This window comes from Triticum urartu, chromosome 2 (assembly GCF_003073215.2).
Source record: "Triticum urartu cultivar G1812 chromosome 2, Tu2.1, whole genome shotgun sequence".
In the NCBI taxonomy this organism is placed as follows: Eukaryota; Viridiplantae; Streptophyta; class Magnoliopsida; order Poales; family Poaceae; genus Triticum; species Triticum urartu.
Genome location: NC_053023.1, coordinates 717,244,899 through 717,263,093, shown reverse-complemented (window position 1 = coordinate 717,263,093; position 18,195 = coordinate 717,244,899). Strand labels below are relative to the sequence as shown.

Sequence of the window (18,195 nt, the reverse complement as noted above, 5' to 3'; positions counted from 1 at the left end):
TTCTCACATATTTTTCCATTCCTTTGTTGTACTAAGAGTTATGCAAATCAAAGAGGCCCTAAACAATAATGGCTAACACTTGTATGGCTTTAATTTTGTTGAATTTGTTGCTTTGTTGTTAGTGTGTTCAGTTTGACCAATATGCAAATCAAAGAGGCCCTAAACAATAATGGCTAACACTTGTATGGCCTTTGCTTATCTTGATTTTGTTGCTTTTGTTGTTTGGGTGTTCATTCTGATGATCTGACCAATATGGTCAGCAACAATTGTATCCATGATTTTTTTTTAGATGTTGTATCCATGAATATTGATATCTATGAACAAGGAAATCTCACGGACCCTCCCAGTCAATAATAATTGTTTTTTGTATGACATGTGGACCCCGAGAGATGTATCGTCGTACTAGTGCTCCAGCAAGGGCGGCAGTCCCCCGAGTTTCGCCGCGCCGCCACCCATCTCTGTCTCTCCCCATTCTCTTCTTTCTTTCCCCCTTCCCCATCCGACGAGCGCCGCCGCAAGGGCCGAAGCCCACCGGCCACGCCCACGTATTTTCCACCGGCCGTGGAGCAGCGCACACGGCCGGGGGGCGCAGGCGCACAGGAGGACCACGGACGGCGCGCGGCGGAGCAAGACGCCGCCGACGGTCGGCAAGCCGCGAGTACCGGACTGGAGGAGTCCACAGTGAGTTCCCCCTCCCTTCACACCTTCATCGATCCGATATTAGTGCTACACTAACCGAGGACATTTTAGCCTGATCTGACGCGATTGATAGAATAAGTACATTTGTGGTAATAATATCAGTATATGCTTCATGTTTGTATCGATCTAATTCCTCTGCCATGAAGCCAATGTACGCCATTTATTTACGCTTCCTGTTTTCCGATTTTTAGGTCTGATTCCTATTCGTGTTAGCACCAACCTTACTACTTCATGTGTTCTTGTAGGGTTGATATCTGAGAGCAAGTTTGCATGGCATCTTCTGAAACCAGCGCCGCACCGGCAGCACGGAGCTCAGATGTGGCTGGACATTCAACTCCAGATGCCACACCGGACACTAGTGCTGAAGAAGCATCACAAGGTGCCACTGATGGGTCTGTCAGAGTTGGCAATAAGAGAAGAAAGCTTCCATCATTGAGGTAATATCACTGGCAGTCATGTAACTTGCGTTGGATGTTCAGTTTGGTGCTAAAACTTTAAAAATACGGATTTGTAGTCATCTAACTTGCTGTGTGATGCAAATACGGTGCTTTTGTATTGTATCCGGCGTACAACTTCCTACATGGCATGCCAGTATGGGAGTGGCCCACATGTCAGTGGCTGCAATATATTTTTTCTGATAACTCCATGGATTTTTTATGTGTTAATGAACAGTATATATATATATATATATATATATATATATATATAGTAAAAGTAGGAGGCGGAGAGATATGTAAGTAATAAAATTATGTTCAAATATTGGTGTGTTAGAGTATTATGCATACAAACAATCCTTTGTGAATAAAACATTTGAATATAAACCTGTGTATTATATTAGGCATGACTGTATATTCATATCAAAAGTTTAAATTTTTAATTATGAATATCTATACGAACATGAAACTATACAAATGTGCATACAATTATTGAATTGTTCATACAATTCGAATAGTATTTTTGAATTGCAATTTTACAAGTATTTGTATTATTCTAAATTATACAAACATTTTTGTAATTAATAAATATTTTTTAAATAATATATTAACAGTTCTGAAAGAAATTTATTTCATTTCTATTTACAATATTTATAACACGTGAATTTTAAACATTATTTACTACTGAGATCATAATTTACATACAACATTCAAAAAAAAAGTCGAAGGTGCATAATGGGCTGCACTGATCATATTTCATTAGAGTTGACAGACCCACGTGTTACAAGAGAAGGAATACAAGATTTAGTTATCCCTTCCATAGATGACATTGTTTCTGGTGGTTACAGCGTGTGCGCGTCTTTTGTTGGCCGTTGGTTCGAATCCTCCCGGCTTGTATTTATCTTTTATACTCACCTAGGCTTTTTTGCGTTATTAAAAAAATCCAGGGAGTTGTCCGAAAAAATGTACTCTTTATTTTTTACGCCGGACACATTAGAAAGCACCGTATTTGCACCATACAACAAGTTGAATGACCATAAATCCGTATTTTTAAAGTTTAAACACTAAACTGAACATCCAGCGTAAGTTCTATGACTGCTAGTGATATTACCTCTCCATCATTCATATGGAGCGATTTCGAGAAACTGTTTGTCGATGGGGAATGGAAAGCCGAGTGCATCTATTGTGCCGAAATTCTTCCTGCAGAAGCTGCAGGTGGCACGTCACACCTGGAGGACCACCTGATGTCGTGTGCTGATTGGCATGCACTGGCAGCCCCACAGGAATCAAGGTTGTCAAAGGCTTTTGACGGCGGGGAAGCCGATTGGGAGGATATTCTGTTTGATCAAGAGGTTGCCAGGAAACATCTTGCGATGATGATCTGTGCTCATGATTACCCTCTGTCTATCGTCAATCATGCGGGTTTTCGGAAACTGTGTTACGCATTACAACCAATGTTTCAGATGGTATCAAGAAATGACATTAGAAAAGATATTTTGGGTACGCATGCGGCCGAGAAGGATAAGATGGTGAAGTATTTTGCAGACTTTAAAGGTCGAGTCGCCATCAGTACAGACATGTGGACTGCAGAACATCAGAAGAGAGGTTACATGGTAGTCACTGCACATTTCCTTGATGAATCTTGGCAACTCAAGAGTTTTATGTTGAGGTAAAAAAACGTTCTTTTCTAATCCTTATAAATCTGAAATGCTTGTTTAATCATCGCAATCTGAGATGTTGCCTTAATCAGTGTAAAACTACCGTATCAATCTGAAGTGTTTACTTTGCATTTGTCTCAGGTTTGTTTATGTGCCTTGCCCACATAATGCTGCAGTCATATGTCAAGCACTGCATGAGTCCCTTGTTGAGTGGCATCTCGAGAGAAAGATATCGACGGTGACTCTGGACAATTGTATACCAAGTGATGAAGCTATGGAACATTTGCCAGATAAGTTGGATCTGAAATCTCTTCTATTGGAGGGTATATATCTGCATATGCGCTGTGGTGCACATATGCTTAATCTGTTTGTGAAAGATGGCATGGATCTCATGGAGAAGAGTATAGAACGGGTTTGTGATAGTGTTGCATATTGGTCAGCTACTCCTGGGAGACATGATAAATTTGAAAAAATGGCACAGACTCTGAACATTGAATACAAGGAAAGGTTGTTTCTTGATTGTAAAACCAGATGGAATTCAACATACAGAATGCTAACTATTGCATTAGAATACATTGAGATTTTTGAAACACTAAAGGAACGCGAGAAATCATTTAGTTGTTGTCCAACCAAAGATGATTGGAAGTTTGCCAAGGAACTTTGTGTTAGGCTTAAAATTTACTATGATGTCAGCGAGTCATTTTCAGGCACTAAATATGTTACTGCAAATATGTTCTTTCGTAAAATATGTTGCATTCAGTTGGCAATACGGAGATGGGCTGCTAGTGACAGTGAGCTTGTGCAAACTATGTCTGAGGAAATGAAGCGGAAATTTGACAAATATTGGAAAGATGTACTTGATCTTATGTCTGTCGCAACTGTTCTTGATCCAAGGTACAAGCTTCATATGTTGCAAGCTATTTTTGGTTCTCTCTATGGAACGGAACATGCAGCTGTGGAAGTTGCCAAAATAAGGAAGTTAATGACTGATTTGCTGAAACAATATCAAGAAGCTGATGGGTTTGTGGCTACATCAGAGGCTGTTAGCAGTGCTGCTTCAGGAGCTGGTGGAGAAGATGACATTATGGACATATTTGATCGATATATGTCCTCACGGCCTACTATCGGTGCTTCTCCAGTGCAGACAGAATTGGACTTGTACTTGGAAGAGCAAATTATCCGTAGAATGCCAGACGAAGACATCATGACTTGGTGGAAGTATGGGGGTGCAAAGTATCCTACTTTGCAAAGAATTGCTCGTGATATATTGCCTATCCCTGCGTCAGCTGTGATATCAGAATCAGCCTTTAATACGAAGGGCAGACTGCTTAGTCCACATCGTGGCCAACTCGCGCCAAGCATGGTAGAAGCTATTATGTGTATGAAGGCTTGGTCCCGTGCTGACATGATTGGTAATTGATCCTCTTGAATTTCGATCGTTTGTTTACTTCACATTTCACAATAGCTATTTGTTCCTGAATCACTTGTATCTTTGCATTAGGGGACGGCAATTCGACCCTCTGTGCAGTGTTTCAGAGTGTTCTTGATGATGAAGAAGAAATGATGGTAACATATTACACTCCTTACACTGGATTTTTATATGCTGCAATGTTTGTTATTTTTATTTCCATGATTTTAATTGTTGTGCTTTTGATCTGTTCACTTCAAGGATGACTCTGAATCTATGGTAACCGAAGACTAGTCTGCCAAGAGGCGAAGAACCGAAGATGATGCCTAGAAGCTACTGTCGTCCTTTTATTTATAAATGAGAATTGCGATGCACTTATGTTTGTCTCGCGGCTGTACTTGTGCTTATTTGATGGCGTGCGATGTCATTTTGTGAGAAGCCGAGACTGAGAATTTATGTGTTTGCCACTTGTGCTTCTTTGCTATTACCTGAAGTGCTAAATATTAGAATTGATATGCTTTTTTCTTTTCTTTTCTTCTGTTTATTGAGGTATTATGTATACGTGTTGAGAGGACCCGATGGATCAGGCATGGACATGGGCACAACTTTTTGCCCATGGGTTTTTCTTCCGTGGACGGGCAGAGAATGCCTTCATGGATTTATTTGGGTATGAATGCTGGTAGGGCCTTCCACTCCATTAGTTGGAAGCAGCAACTGATGCCATGGCCGACTGCATCAGGTGTTTGTTGGAAGCTGGCCCTGATCCAAAAGTTTTGGCCCCTGTCTCTAGCGCTGGCCCGGGTTCGCCGGATGGTGCCCGTCGGCGTTGCTGGCCGTGGCCGGGCCTCCCTTGCGCCGCCCAACCTCTCGTGGTTGGATGCTCCTGACCGGAGTTGGCATCTGGGGCGGAGCAGCTGTGGGATGCCGAACAACCTCACCGCACATGACGGCGGTTTTGGCGCACCGCACCCCACCCCACCCTGCCGCATCCATCCGTTGGAGATGCCTTGACACAACCTAGCCGAGCCCCAACCAATCAGATCAACTCTCGAATCCCACCAAACAGAGGATCGCCGTCGCTCGTCGCGATCGAATCCGCGACCGAAGATGCAGTACGATCACCTCTTCTCGTACACCGTCATCGGCGACCCAGGTCGATCGTCTTCCCCCCCGTCCCTAATCCGGCACCCGCCGTTCCGCATGGCCGGCGAGCAGGGCTAGCTCGTTCCACGTACGAATCGCGGGGTGCTGGCTGACGGCGATCTATCCACTGTTGCAGGCGTCGGGAAGTCGTGCCTGGAGCGGCAGTTCACGGCCAGGGCGTTCCCGGAGGCGCACGAGCCCACCATCGGCGTCGAGTTCAGCACGCGCACCCTCACCGTCCACGACAAGCGCATCAAGCTTCACATCTGGGATACGGTGAGAGGAACAAGATTTCTGCCCTAATGCCACACTTGATCCCTCCCTTTGTATCTGTAATGTACTCACTTCTTGCTTATTCAAATTGTAAAGGTTTTATAGTTGCCAAACTGTTTGGTTAAAACACAATTAAATTATGCTTTTTCATGCCTTTTCATGGCGTCTTTCTACGTACCATGCTTGTTGAATTTGCTCTTCTGAAGCATATTCATCTCGTATTATCATGTCTTGGCTTTGCAGGCTGGCCACGAATCATTCGTATCTGCTGTTGACCAATGCTACTACAGAGCTGCTTGTATCATTTTGGTTTATGATATCACAAGGTACCTCTCAATGGGTTGTCAAACATATCTGCTGCGGCGTTTGCTTCGTGCATCCGATGGTCCTTAACGCTTCACCGACCTTGCTTCAGGAGGGAGACCTTTGATCATATTGCTATATGGCTATCAAGAGCAAGAAAGCTGTCGAAAGCCGGCGTAACATTTGTGCTGATCGGGAACAAATGCGACCTGTCTCACATGCGTGCGGTCAGCTATGAGGAAGGGCGAAAGTTCTCCAGGAGGCACAATCTGGTGTTCATGGAGGCCTCTGCAAAAATCACACAAAATGTTGAAGAGGTAATGGTTTATCCCTTGTACATTGGGTGTACAATTGCACTTTATTTTCTGTTGGAGATTATCTTAACGTTGTTATGTAATGTAGGCATTCGTTATTACCGCAGAAACAGTATACAAGAAAGTCCAAGATGGTGTCATTGATTTATCTGAAAAGGTCAGTCAAGTGCTTGCCTTGTCGTTTTCAAGTTTTAGGTTCTGTTGGTGTTAATCAAAGATACTCGGATTGTATTTTTTGGGGCCAAATAGGCCGCCTGGGAATTCAGGACAATGCCCCGACCCCAAAATTTTCTAATCAAGGCTTAAGAGTTTGCTCACAACCGTAGCAAATCTTTTAGCTTCAGTTGATCACATACTTAACCTTAAGCATGGCAAATATCGTTTGCTAGCAGTACTTAAATAATGTGAAACCAAAATAATATGTTTCCCCAAATCTGAGAACAGCAACATAGACATGCCACATTTGTTTCAGTCTTGTCGTCTGGGACAGGACTTCGGACTTTCTGCCATGTCCAGTATCTTCAGTTGCCTTGCAAAATTGCAATCTCTGGTAACTCCATATAGCCAAGTGCTTGAGGACTGATCCTTAGGAAACATGATAGTATCCTTGAATAATTGCTGCCACATCCTGAGTAGCCTAGTAATCCTTACCAATCTTCAAACGTGCTTATGAACTATATAAGATCTTTACAGTGCTTCTTCCACAGCCCGGATAGGAGAGCAGCATTGACTGAGCTCATCACAGCATTCCTGACATAGCTTTCACCCATGGTGGGACCAAATAGCATGGTAATTTCCTTTAAGATTTGTTACACCAGCACAGAGTCAAAGAACACAGGTAGCTCTTGTTAGTACACATGGCAAGTGGGCCGTGAAAATCGGAGCAGAAGGAGCCTAGTTATATGCAGTGTGCCAATGTGCCATAGCCAAGGAACTGAAGCCACTGCCACAGCCTGTCGGATTTCACATCTCTCCTCGCAGCCTTCTCCTTCATGGCGTTTGAATGGTTAGAATTAAGGTGGATATGAACTGTAGTTTCACAGTCATTTCGGCAAAAAGGGTGTGTAGTGTGTCACTCGAAGCATACACAGTATTATATCGTCAGTTTCAACAGAACGCACAGTTTCATGAAATATACTCTTTCTTAAGATGATGCAGTTTATGTTTGACAATACATAATTTTGTTATCCTACTTGTTGCAGTTTGTTGGTTCTTACATATGCCTGAGAGCACACCCAGCCAATCTGGAGGTGTAGCTGGATCATCCTATGGAAGGAGTAACTGCTGCTTGGTTTGGTGTCGGAAATTGGCTTGCCAATACGCAGGCAAGGCAAAAAATTGGCTATCAATTGGTTGGCAACGAACTTACTTTGCCAACCTCTCGAAACCTGGCAATTTTTGGCAAGCTTTGGAGTTGCCGAATGTTGGCATGCCAATATGCTGGCTAGCCAAACTTTGGCTGTCAGCCAAGCATGGTCTGAACTCATGGCGCAAATTTGGGGCGACAGTGACCGATGAAGCTGAGAAACCGAATGAGCAGTGTATGTGGTAACTTAGTGTGTATGTATATATTAGGTTGCGGTACCAATATGAGATCCCAAGTTCAAGCAGTGCTTTTGTTATGAATCCATTAGTTACTCATGTTCTGCTGAACCTCCGAAACCGGAACAATCGTATGCTGAAGGGCTGAAGGCAGGAATGTTAATGCTAGATCTCTGTATGGCTAGCTATGGTACCTTATCCTGTGAGACGACAGGATTGGTACCGTAAGGAACTCCATCAATCCTGCTTCCAGGGAGGGTCCCTGCATTTTGTGCGCGTCGACAGTGCAATATAAGTTCCCCTTAGGTGCAGCCGTGCAATGTACTACTTGCTCACACAAATAAATCCACTGAAAAGAGCGATGGTGGCTAGGCTCGCAGTAACTTGGTTCGTCAGAATATATATGCACCCGTGATGATACAACACTTTCAATAACTGGAAACTCCGTCGACGGCCACTGTTTCAAAGATGATCCACCTTGGATCACACTGTCCAGGTTTTTTTTTGGCCGAAAAGGATCAGGTCTCAGTGAAAGTACAAAACACCTCAAACATAATAAAAATTACATCGAGGTTCATGGACCACCGAATGACCATTGCCGTTACCGGAACAAGCTGCCGACGCGTCGCCGTCGTCGCTCCCACACCGGAGCCAGGCCGAACTTGTCGATGACAGCCGGAAAGTCTTCGTGCACATACCCCTAAGGACCAGCATCCCCGAGCCACAGTCGTCGTCGTTGAATCCTTGAATCGATGGGAAGAAGATGACACCAAATATCTGTTGTGTACGCAGGACGAGAAACCCTAACCTCGCCGCCCTGAGGAGCTGGCAGGAATCTACGCCGGAGCTCCGTCTAATCCATCCCAACGAGACTTGAGGAGGATCGGAGCCCGGAAGACCGACTCGAAGAAGAAGCGCCGCCATCCGTCCAAACGCTGCCCCTGCGAGGACTAAAACCCTACCTCTCTACTAGCCGGATCCGAGCACCAGAAATTTCCTCCCCGTCACCAACCATCGGAGGGGAGGCGAATCCACAAGCTCGCCGGTGAAGATCGAAGGGAGGAAGGCTTTTCCTAGTCGCCTTGCGAGAGGGAAAATATCAATCAATATATACGCTCACACTGTCCACATTGCATCTGAAAGACTAACGATTTTATGATGCTATGACAATATCCCAATTTGTTTGTATTAACTTTTGCAAAGAGCTTATTACATGCCGACTTGATCATGGAGCGAGCATAGGGGCACTTTGATGCCATCATGGCGAAGGAGCAGCTGGAGCTGCAACCAGTGTCGATGTTTCGGAAGGTGGAGGCCGAGCAGCGGTACAACCTCGTCCTCCTCGCGCATCACCGGCTTACGAGGGCCAAATCTGCTGCGAGTTCGCGAGCGCGGAGGCCATTGCGGCCATGGCCTCGAAGAACCCGAACTTCATTGAGAAGCAGCGGGCGCTCTACGAGGCCGCGCGCAGTGCTCGCGCGGCGGTGCTCACGATGCAGGTGGTTGTGGACAGGAAGCCGGCAGCTACGCGCCATTGGTGTCAGTATGATGATGAGGCCGGTTTGTCCACGTCCATTGCCGACCTCACCTCCACCGATGATGTCCAGGTCGTGCTCTAACGAGGAGGAGTCGAGCATGGGAAACAGCTGCGCCTCGTGTCCAATGTCCTACTCTTTCTCTTCGGGACTGCACCTTCATTTTACGGGGTTCATGACCCCAAGACATGAACACTGAAAGGAACAATAAGGACTTGGAAGGACAGGCGGCATCGAAGATTTAGCCTACATTAGGGTCCGGATGCTTTTGTTTAACAATGTATGTCGAAGATGTAATGAATGTGGTCGGTTTTAAATGAAAATCATCCGATTTGTCTAAATTCCATTTGAAATGCATATACGTGGACAGGGTTAGAGACAAAACCAATCGTTGATTGTTGTGTATCCGATCAACTTACAAATCGTAAGAAGAGGAGACTTTGTCTCGTCTCCCCTGTATCCTAGTACTAGTATGTTTCAAGTCGAATCCACGCTTCTCAAATCCACCCAGCAAACAGCCGTCGCGTCGCTCGCCGCGATAGAGTCCGCGACTGAAGATGCAATCCGCTCACCGCTTCACATACACCATCGTCGGCGACGCAGGTCGGCCGTCACCCTCCTTCCCTAACCCGGAACCCGCAGCTCCGATCCCACCCTGGGCTGGCTCGTTCCACGTCGGAATCGTGGGATGCTGATGCTGATCTTTGTCGACTGTTGCAGGCGTCGGGAATGTTGAAATTTTTTCTAGTTGGCCTTTGGCCCAAAGGCCAATTAAAATTCTTAAATTCTCTTGGCCCATTCATGCACACATGTGAGTAGAGTGAGTGAGATTAAAGTTTATCCGCACCTCGAAAGTTGAGAGAGAGTTGTATCTCTTTATAAAATGAGCTCTTCTACTACTTGTATGAGCATGAGAAAAGGAGACCTACTCGCTCGCCTCGTCACGCCACGCCTCGTCACGACGCGCCGCACCGCGGGTTGCGGGATTGAGCCGAGCCGAGGATAGAGCTATGCACGTTGTCTATATTTTTGCTGCTTGGAAAAAAATTAATGAGTCATTAATTAATAATTAACGGACGCGTTAATTACTGAACCGTTTCCGATTCTTTTAGATCGTGACGACTCGGACGAGGGGTTTACTCCCACGACCTATCCGGCCCGCACTATATAGTCAGACAGACGTCTACCCTAGCCGCCGCCGCTTCGTATGGTTTCTCACCACCGTTCCAGATCATTGCGCCGCCAAGCAAGTCTTCTCCATCCCTCCTTTCGGCGTGCACCGGGAGAAGGGACAACAGGCCTCCGGAACCCCGCCTCTCGTGATCCTGTACGGGAGAGGGGCGATCGGGTTTTTGGGGAGCGCACTCGCGCGACTGCTGGCAGCGACGACTTCGCGAACGACGACTTCTTCCCCGACCTCGGCAACCTCATCCTCGACGACATGGGCAACAACGTCAACGCCGGCGGTGCTGCTCCCGCTGCACCGTATGTGATTATATCCTTCCTGTTCGAGATCGTGGTAAAATTCATGTTTCTAGTATGTGCCCTAGATGTGATCTGTTCATCTACTATGCTAGTTTGCATGATTAGTTTAATCTCTGCTATTGCTGTCATGATCTATTTCTTATTTATTCAGATTAAATCTCGTAGTAATTTGCTCATATTTCTAACAATCCAAAAACCTGATTATAGGTAATTTACCCCGAGTGGTTTTGCTGCGCATCTGAAGCCGCCTGCCTTTAAGGGGGGCGCAATATAAGAGGTGGCACACGAGAGCAGTCTACTGGTTTCAGACCATGGGTTGCTATGACGCCACCAAGGGCAAGCCTGAGGGCGTTCTTAATCCAGCACAGCTGGAAGCTTTTGAGAAGATCGATACCCTCTTTAAAGGCGCTCTTCTGAGTGTTCTTGATGACTTCATTGTGGATTCGTATATGTCGTTTGACAACGGCAAGGACATGTGGGCTGCGCTCGAGGCCAAGTTTGGTGCCTTAGATGCCTGCAGCGAGTTGTATGTCATGGAGCAATTCTATGACTACAAGATGACTAATGAGCACCCTGTTGTACAGCAGGCTCATGAGATACAGTCGCTCGCAAAAGAATTTGAGTACTTCAAGTGTGTGTTGCCGGACAAATTTGTTACCGGAGGCATCATTGCCAAGCTTTCACCTTCGTGGAACAATTTTACTACTTCCCTGAAACACAAGAGACAGGAGTTTTCCGTTGCGGATCTCATTGGTACTCTTTATGTTGAAGAGAAGGCGAGAGCAAAGGACACACGTGCTCGAGTTGCTGAGGGAAGTTCTAGTGCCCACATGGTACAGAAGAAGAACTCCCAGCCCAACAAGTTCAAAAACAATAAGAACAAAACTCAGGGCAAAGGCAAGTTTGATACAAAGAACAAGCCATCACATTCTACCAACTTCAAGAAGAATTCTCATAAGAAGGGGAAAGGACTTTGTCATGTCTGTTGTGATCCTAATCACTGGGCTCCGAAGTGTCCTAACCGCTTTGAGGAGCGCGAACATGAGAAGAGCGGCAAGTCCGCTAATGTTGTCATCGGTGATATTGATATGAAGGAATCAGGGTACGGTATTTTACCTACCATCCTTTCAGTATTTCAATCCCCTGATTGGTTAATTGACACCGGTGTCAATGTACATGTTTGTGTTGATGCCTCTATGTTTTCTTCTTACCAGGCAACAGGGACTTCACCCGTGCTGATGGGGAACGGGTCACATGCCATCGTTCGAGGTGTTGGTACGGTCGATCTGAAGTTTACTTCGGGGAAGACTGTGCGTCTGAAGAACGTTCATCATGTGCCGTCCATAAATAAAAATCTCGTTAGCGATTCCCGTTTATGTCGAGATGGTTTTAAGTTGGTTTTCGAATCCAATAAATTTGTAATTTCTAAGTATGGACAATTTGTTAGAAAAGGCTATGAGAGCGGAGGCTTGTTTCGCCTGTCTTTGTCAGATATTTACACTAAAGTTATTAATAATGTTTGCCACAACAATGAGTCTGATATTTGGCATTCACGACTTTGTCACATTAATTTTGGTTGCATGACGCGGCTAGCCAATATGAATTTAATTCCAAAAATCTCTAGTGTCAAAGGCTCTAAGTGCCAAGTATTTGTGCAAGCTAAGCAACCTTGCAAGTCTCATAAGACTGCAGAGGCAAGAGACTTGGAGCCACTAGAGCTTATACATTCTGATCTTTGTGAGATGAATGGCGTGTTGACAAAAGATGGAAAGAGATACTTCATGACGTTGATTGATGACTCCACTAGATATTGTTGTGTGTATCTCCTGAAATCAAAAGATGAGGCTTTAACTTTCTTCAAAAACTAGAAAGCTGAGGCAGAGAACCAACTTGATCGAAAAATTAAACGCCTTAGATACGATCGTGGTGGAGAGTATTTTTCCAATGAATTTGATCTATTTTGTGCGGAACATGGTATAATCTATGAGAGGACGCCTCCCTACTCACCTCAGTCAAATGGGGTAGCTGAAAGAAAGAACCGAACTCTAACTGATATGGTTAACACCATGTTAGACACATCGGGTCTTTCCAAGGAATGGTGGGGGGAGGCGCTAATGACTGCGTGTCATGTCCTAAACCGAGTTCCCACAAAGCATAAGACCATGACTCCGTTTGAGGAATGGGAAAGGAAAAGATCGAAACTCTCTTACCTACGTACTTGGGGTTGTTTGGCGAAAGTCAATATATCAATTCCTAAGAAGCGCAAGCTTGGACCAAAAACCGTGGATTGTGTTCTTCTGGGCTATGCTTTTCATAGCATCGGCTATAGATTTTTGATAATAAAATCTGAGGTATCTGACATGCATGTTGGTACGATTATGGAGTCGAATGATGCAACTTTCTTTGAGGACATATTTCCTATGAAGGATATGTCGAGTTCATCAAATCAGGAGATACCTACTCCATCTAGTGAGGAATTCACTGTAATTCCTGAACCCACCATTGCGATGGAACACGTTGAGAATCCTGTTGAGGGTGACAATGGAACTCCTGTGAGGAGTAAGAGACATAGGACTGCAAAGTCCTTTGGTGATGATTTCATTGTGTACCTCGTGGATGACACACCCAAGACTATTTCAGAAGCCTATGCATCTCCTGATGCTGACTACTGGAAGGAAGCTGTACGTAGCGAGATGGATTCCATCTTAGCTAACGGTACCTGGGAAATCACTAACCGTCCTTATGGGTGCAAACCTGTAGGATGTAAGTGGGTGTTCAAAAAGAAGCTTAGACCTGATGCTACGATTGAAAAGTACAAGGCACGGCTTCTGGCCAAGGGTTATACCCAGAAAGAAGGTGAAGACTTCTTTGACACTTACTCATCCGTGGCTAGACTGACCACAATTCGGGTGCTACTATCACTGGCTGCCTCACATGGTCTTCTCGTTCATCAAATGGACGTTAAGACAACTTTCCTCAATGAAGAGTTGAAGGAGGAAATTTACATGGATCAGTCAGATGGTTTTGTAGTACCCGGTCAGGAAGGAAAGGTGTGCAAGCTATTAAAGTCTTTATATGGCCTTAAACAAGCTCCTAAAGAGTGGCATGAGAAGTTCGAAAGAACATTAACTGCTGTCGGCTTTGTAGTAAACGATGGTGACAAGTGCGTGTACTATCGCTATGGTGGGGGCGAAGTAGTTATTCTTTGTCTGTATGTCGATGACATACTGATCTTTGGAACCAAACTTGATTTAATCAAGGAGGTTAAGGATTTCTTATCTCGCTGTTTTGAGATGAAGGATCTAGGAGTAGCTGATGTTATCTTAAACATCAAGCTGTTGAGAGATGTGAATGGTGGAATCACACTGCTTCAGTCTCACTATATGGAAAAGGTCTTGAGTCGTTTTGGGTATAGCGACTGCACGCCTTCTCCAACTCCATATGATGCTAGTGTGTTGCTTCGAAAGAACCGACGGATTGCTAGAGATCAACTGAGGTATTCTCAGATTATTGGCTCGCTTATGTATTTGGCGAGTGCCACGAGGCCTAACATCTCTTTTGCTGTGAGCAAGCTGAGTCGGTTTCTGTCAAAACCGAGAGATGATCATTGGCATGCGCTTGAGAGAGTTATGCGCTATTTGAAAGGCACCGCGAGCTATGGGATTCACTACACCGGGTATCCAAGGGTACTGGAGGGTTATAGTGACTCAAACTGGATATCTGATGCTGATGAGATTAAGGCGTGTTTTCACACTTGATGGTGGCGCTGTTTCCTGGAAGTCTTGCAAGCAGACAATCTTAACGAGGTCAACTATGGAAGCAGAACTCACAGCATTAGACACTGCCACTGTTGAAGCAGAGTGGCTTCGTGAACTCTTGATGGACTTACCTATGGTTGAAAAACCATGTAACACCCCGGATGTAACTTTCCCAATTTGTACTCCAACTCTTGCCGTTTCCGGCGTCAAGTTATATTTATTTCCTCAGGTTCGGGTATTTGTCTCCGTGTGTTGTTTCTTTGTCATGCATCTCATATCATGTCATCGTGTGCATTGCATTTGCATACGTGTTCATCTCATGCATTCGAGCATTTTCCCCGTTGTCCGTTTTGCATTCCGGCGCTTCGTTCTCCTCCGATGGCCATTTCTAACTTTCTTTCGTGTGTGGGGATTAAACTTTTCCGGATTAGACCGAGACTTGCCAAGCGACCTTGGTTTACTACCGGTAGACCGCCTGTCAAGTTTCGTGTCATTTGGACTTCGTTTGATACTCCAACGGTTAACCGAGGGACCAAAAAGGCCTCGTGTGTGTTGCAGCCCAACACCCCTCCAATTTGGCCCAAAACCCAGCAAACTCTGCTCCATGTCCTAGAGCGTTCGATCACGATCGCGTGGCCGAAAACCGCACCTCATTTGGACTCTCCTAACTCCACTTATGCCTATAAATAGCCCCCCGTTTTTCGGATCTCTCCTCCCCCACGAAACCCTAAAAATTCCCTCGTGTCGGCCGGACGTGTCCGACCCGGCCGGACAACTCGCGCCGCCGCCGCCGACCAATCCAGCGCCGCCACGTGTCGCCCTCCGCCGCCAACAGCCGCCGGCCCGCGGAGCCCAAGTCGGGCCCCCGCGCGACCCGATCCGCCCGCCGCCTCCTACCTCGTCCGTCGCCGCCCTCTCCAGCGCCGGTGGCCGGCGCCGCCACGGGTCACTACCGCGCCACCGCGGGCGACCTCGCCGCCGCCAACTCCGGCCGCCGCCGCCCTGCCTCTCCGCCGCCTCGCCGCTGCCGCCCGGGCGCCGCGCCGCCCCGGCCATCCTCTCCCTCGCCGGCGACTTCCCCCGTCTCCGGCCGGCGAACCTCGACTTCCGTGCTCCGGTGGTGAATAGTGTTCCGGCGTTCCTCGTAAAGCGTGCACGATCCAGATCTGGATATGAGAAACCCTAAGGGTTGACTTTTCTCCTCCCCCTTAATTTTTATGCGATCTTTTACCTGCTGTAACTTTGCATCCGTAGCTCCGTTTTGGACATATAGTATATCAAAATGTTCGCCTCGACGAGTACATAATTTAATTCCATTGCATCATTTTCATTTGAGTTCATCTTGATGCCCGAAATTCTGTTAGAAGAGGGCTTCGTGAGTTAATTGTCAGATCTGCTAGTTCATCTTAGACTTTTGTCATTTTTGCCATGATTATTATGTGCATGATATGCCTGTGAGTCCTTCATATGTTTTGTTAAGGATTTTCTCTTCTTTCCAGAGGTGCAACCCATGCATTTTTAGGATGTGTGTGGTGACTTGTACAAGCTTGCAAAGTGAGGCACCCGGGAAATCTGTTTTCAGAGACTTAGTTGTTTTCACTAAGTCTGGGATTATTTAGTTCATGATGCCATATGTTCAGCTTGTTTCCTAGTGATCCGTGCCTCTTTCGAGGATGATCAGTAAAGGAGTTTTGTTAATCATGTTATGCTCTATCCATCCATGTCTTTACTTGCAATTTTGGAGCACCCTAGCTTGAGTCAATTGAGCTCTACTTTTGCTTCATGGTGAATCTGGGCAGATCGTCAACTAGTTTGCGATTTTGCCGATGTTATTGTAGTTGATCCGTGCATGCTATGCCATTGTTCTTACCATGTCTACCTTATATTTTGTGCCTTATTAATGTATGTATGCTTTTCTTGCCATGCCTTGCACCATGGTGAGTGCATCGAGCTCGTTTACATGCCTTCGTGAGTTATATTTCAGCATGTCTCAGTTTTCACAAAGTCTGAAAACTGATTGTGTTTTAGCAATGTTCGTGTGCTTGTTAGTATATTTTGTGAACCGTTTTGGCCCCAGGTCACTTTGGGTCTTTTGTTAAGCTTGCTGAGTATCTCCATGCCATGTTCTTCTTTGTCTTAATCAGGTCATGTATCATGTTGTTTTGCTGCTCCGAAGAGAGCTTCGTGATCTGAAATTTCAGACAAGTGTTAATTTCACTAAGTCTGGAATCTGTTTTGCATTTGCGTTTTTGCCATACTTGTTTGAACCTCATAATGGATGAATTTGCCGTGGCTCAGTGCTAGTATTTTGTTAAGCATCTTGTGTGCATCCCTGCCATGTATTTTGTTGTCGTGTTTGGTGGCTGTAGCATGTTCATCTCATTGCATTTAGATGCCTACTTGCTGTAAATCGCAGACCGGTGTCAATTTTGAATCGCTTGCCATTTCCAAACCGTAACTCCGATTCCGATGATCTTTATATCGTTTTCAAGCGATTTCATCTCATCTTTCCAGTGGAACCCTTGGAATTCCAAGTTGAGGCCAGCTTCATGTATTTCCTGTCATATCTTACTTTTTTGCATCCCGCATCGCCTCCCGCATAGCATATCATCATTGCATCATGTCGTTTGATCCTTGCACGTGGTTGATTGTATCCTTGTTTCTTGTTTGTCTTGTTTGGGTAGAGCCGGGAGACGAGTTCGCTACCGAGGAACCCGTTGAGTTTGCTTGTGAGGATCCAGTCAACTCTGACAACTGTGCAGGCAAGATGATCATACCCTCGAAATCACTACTATCTTTGCTATGCTAGTTTGCTCGCTCTTTGCTATGCCAATGCTACGATGCCTACATTTTGCTTGTCAGCCTCCCAATTGCCATGTCAAACCTCTAACCCACCTTGTCCTAGCAAACCGTTGATTGGCTATGTTACCGCTTTGCTCAGCCCCTCTTATAGCGTTGCTAGTTGCAGGTGAAGATTGGAGGCCGTTCCTTGTTGAAACATTTATTTACTTGTTGGGATATCATTATATTGCTATGTTATCTTAATGCCTCTATATACTTGGTAAAGGGTGGAAGGCTCGGCCTCTCGCCTAGTGTTTTGTTCCACTCTTGCCGCCCTAGTTTCCGTCATATCGGTGTTATGTTCCCGGATTTTGCGTTCCTTACGCGGTTGGGTTATAATGGGAACCCCTTGATATTTCGCCTTGATTAAAGCTTTTCCAGCGATGCCCAACCTTGGTTTTACCATTTGCCACCTAGCCTTTTCTTTCCCTTGGGTTCTGCAGACTCAAGGGTCATCTTATTCCCCCCCCGGGCCAGTGCTCCTCTGAGTGTTGGTCCACCTGTCAGCTGCCGGTGGCCACCAGGGGCAACTCTGGGCTGGCCTACCCGTACCTAAGACAATCTGAGTGTGCCCTGAGAAAGAGATATGTGCAGATCCTATCGGGATTTGTCGGCACATTCGGGCGGTGTTGCTGGTCTTGTTTTAACCTGTCGAAGTGTCTTGAGTTACCGAGATACCGAGTCTGATCGGAACGTCTTGGGAGGAGGTCTATTCCTTCGTTGACCGTGAGAGCTTGTCATGGGCTAAGTTGGGACTCCCCTGCAGGGATTGAACTTTCGAAAGCCGTGCCCGCGGTTATGG

General features: G+C 45.8%; 2 protein-coding genes across 2 annotated transcripts; both read left to right on the top strand.

Moving 5' to 3' along the window:
• Positions 1 to 412: 412 nt before the first annotated feature.
• LOC125534322 (zinc finger BED domain-containing protein RICESLEEPER 2-like) lies at positions 413 to 4,748 on the top strand. Its single transcript, XM_048697575.1, has 5 exons — positions 413 to 681; positions 945 to 2,802; positions 2,933 to 4,203; positions 4,293 to 4,357; positions 4,461 to 4,748. Exons 2-5 carry the CDS (start codon positions 2,225 to 2,227, stop codon positions 4,491 to 4,493), a joined length of 1,947 nt encoding a protein of 648 aa, XP_048553532.1. The 5' UTR covers positions 413 to 681; positions 945 to 2,224; the 3' UTR covers positions 4,494 to 4,748.
• Positions 4,749 to 5,306: 558 nt separating this feature from the next.
• Positions 5,307 to 7,488, top strand: LOC125538143 (ras-related protein Rab-2-A-like). Its single transcript, XM_048701440.1, has 6 exons — positions 5,307 to 5,352; positions 5,479 to 5,618; positions 5,859 to 5,941; positions 6,031 to 6,235; positions 6,321 to 6,389; positions 7,435 to 7,488. The coding sequence occupies exons 1-6, from the start codon at positions 5,307 to 5,309 to the stop codon at positions 7,486 to 7,488; spliced, it is 597 nt and encodes a 198-aa protein (XP_048557397.1).
• Positions 7,489 to 18,195: the final 10,707 nt, after the last annotated feature.

What these genes read in the sequence shown, in the direction of transcription:
- LOC125534322 (XM_048697575.1), top strand. Translation starts at nt 2,225, where the DNA reads ATGACTGCTAGTGATATTACCTCTCCATCATTCATATGGAGCGATTTC. An exon ending in CTCAAGAGTTTTATGTTGAG is followed by an intron (nt 2,803 to 2,932) that starts GTAAAAAAACGT and finishes CATTTGTCTCAG; the next exon opens with GTTTGTTTATGTGCCTTGCC. An exon ending in GTCCCGTGCTGACATGATTG is followed by an intron (nt 4,204 to 4,292) that starts GTAATTGATCCT and finishes TCTTTGCATTAG; the next exon opens with GGGACGGCAATTCGACCCTC.
- LOC125538143 (XM_048701440.1), top strand. Translation starts at nt 5,307, where the DNA reads ATGCAGTACGATCACCTCTTCTCGTACACCGTCATCGGCGACCCAG. An exon ending in TTGGTTTATGATATCACAAG is followed by an intron (nt 5,942 to 6,030) that starts GTACCTCTCAAT and finishes ACCTTGCTTCAG; the next exon opens with GAGGGAGACCTTTGATCATA. An exon ending in TCACACAAAATGTTGAAGAG is followed by an intron (nt 6,236 to 6,320) that starts GTAATGGTTTAT and finishes TATGTAATGTAG; the next exon opens with GCATTCGTTATTACCGCAGA.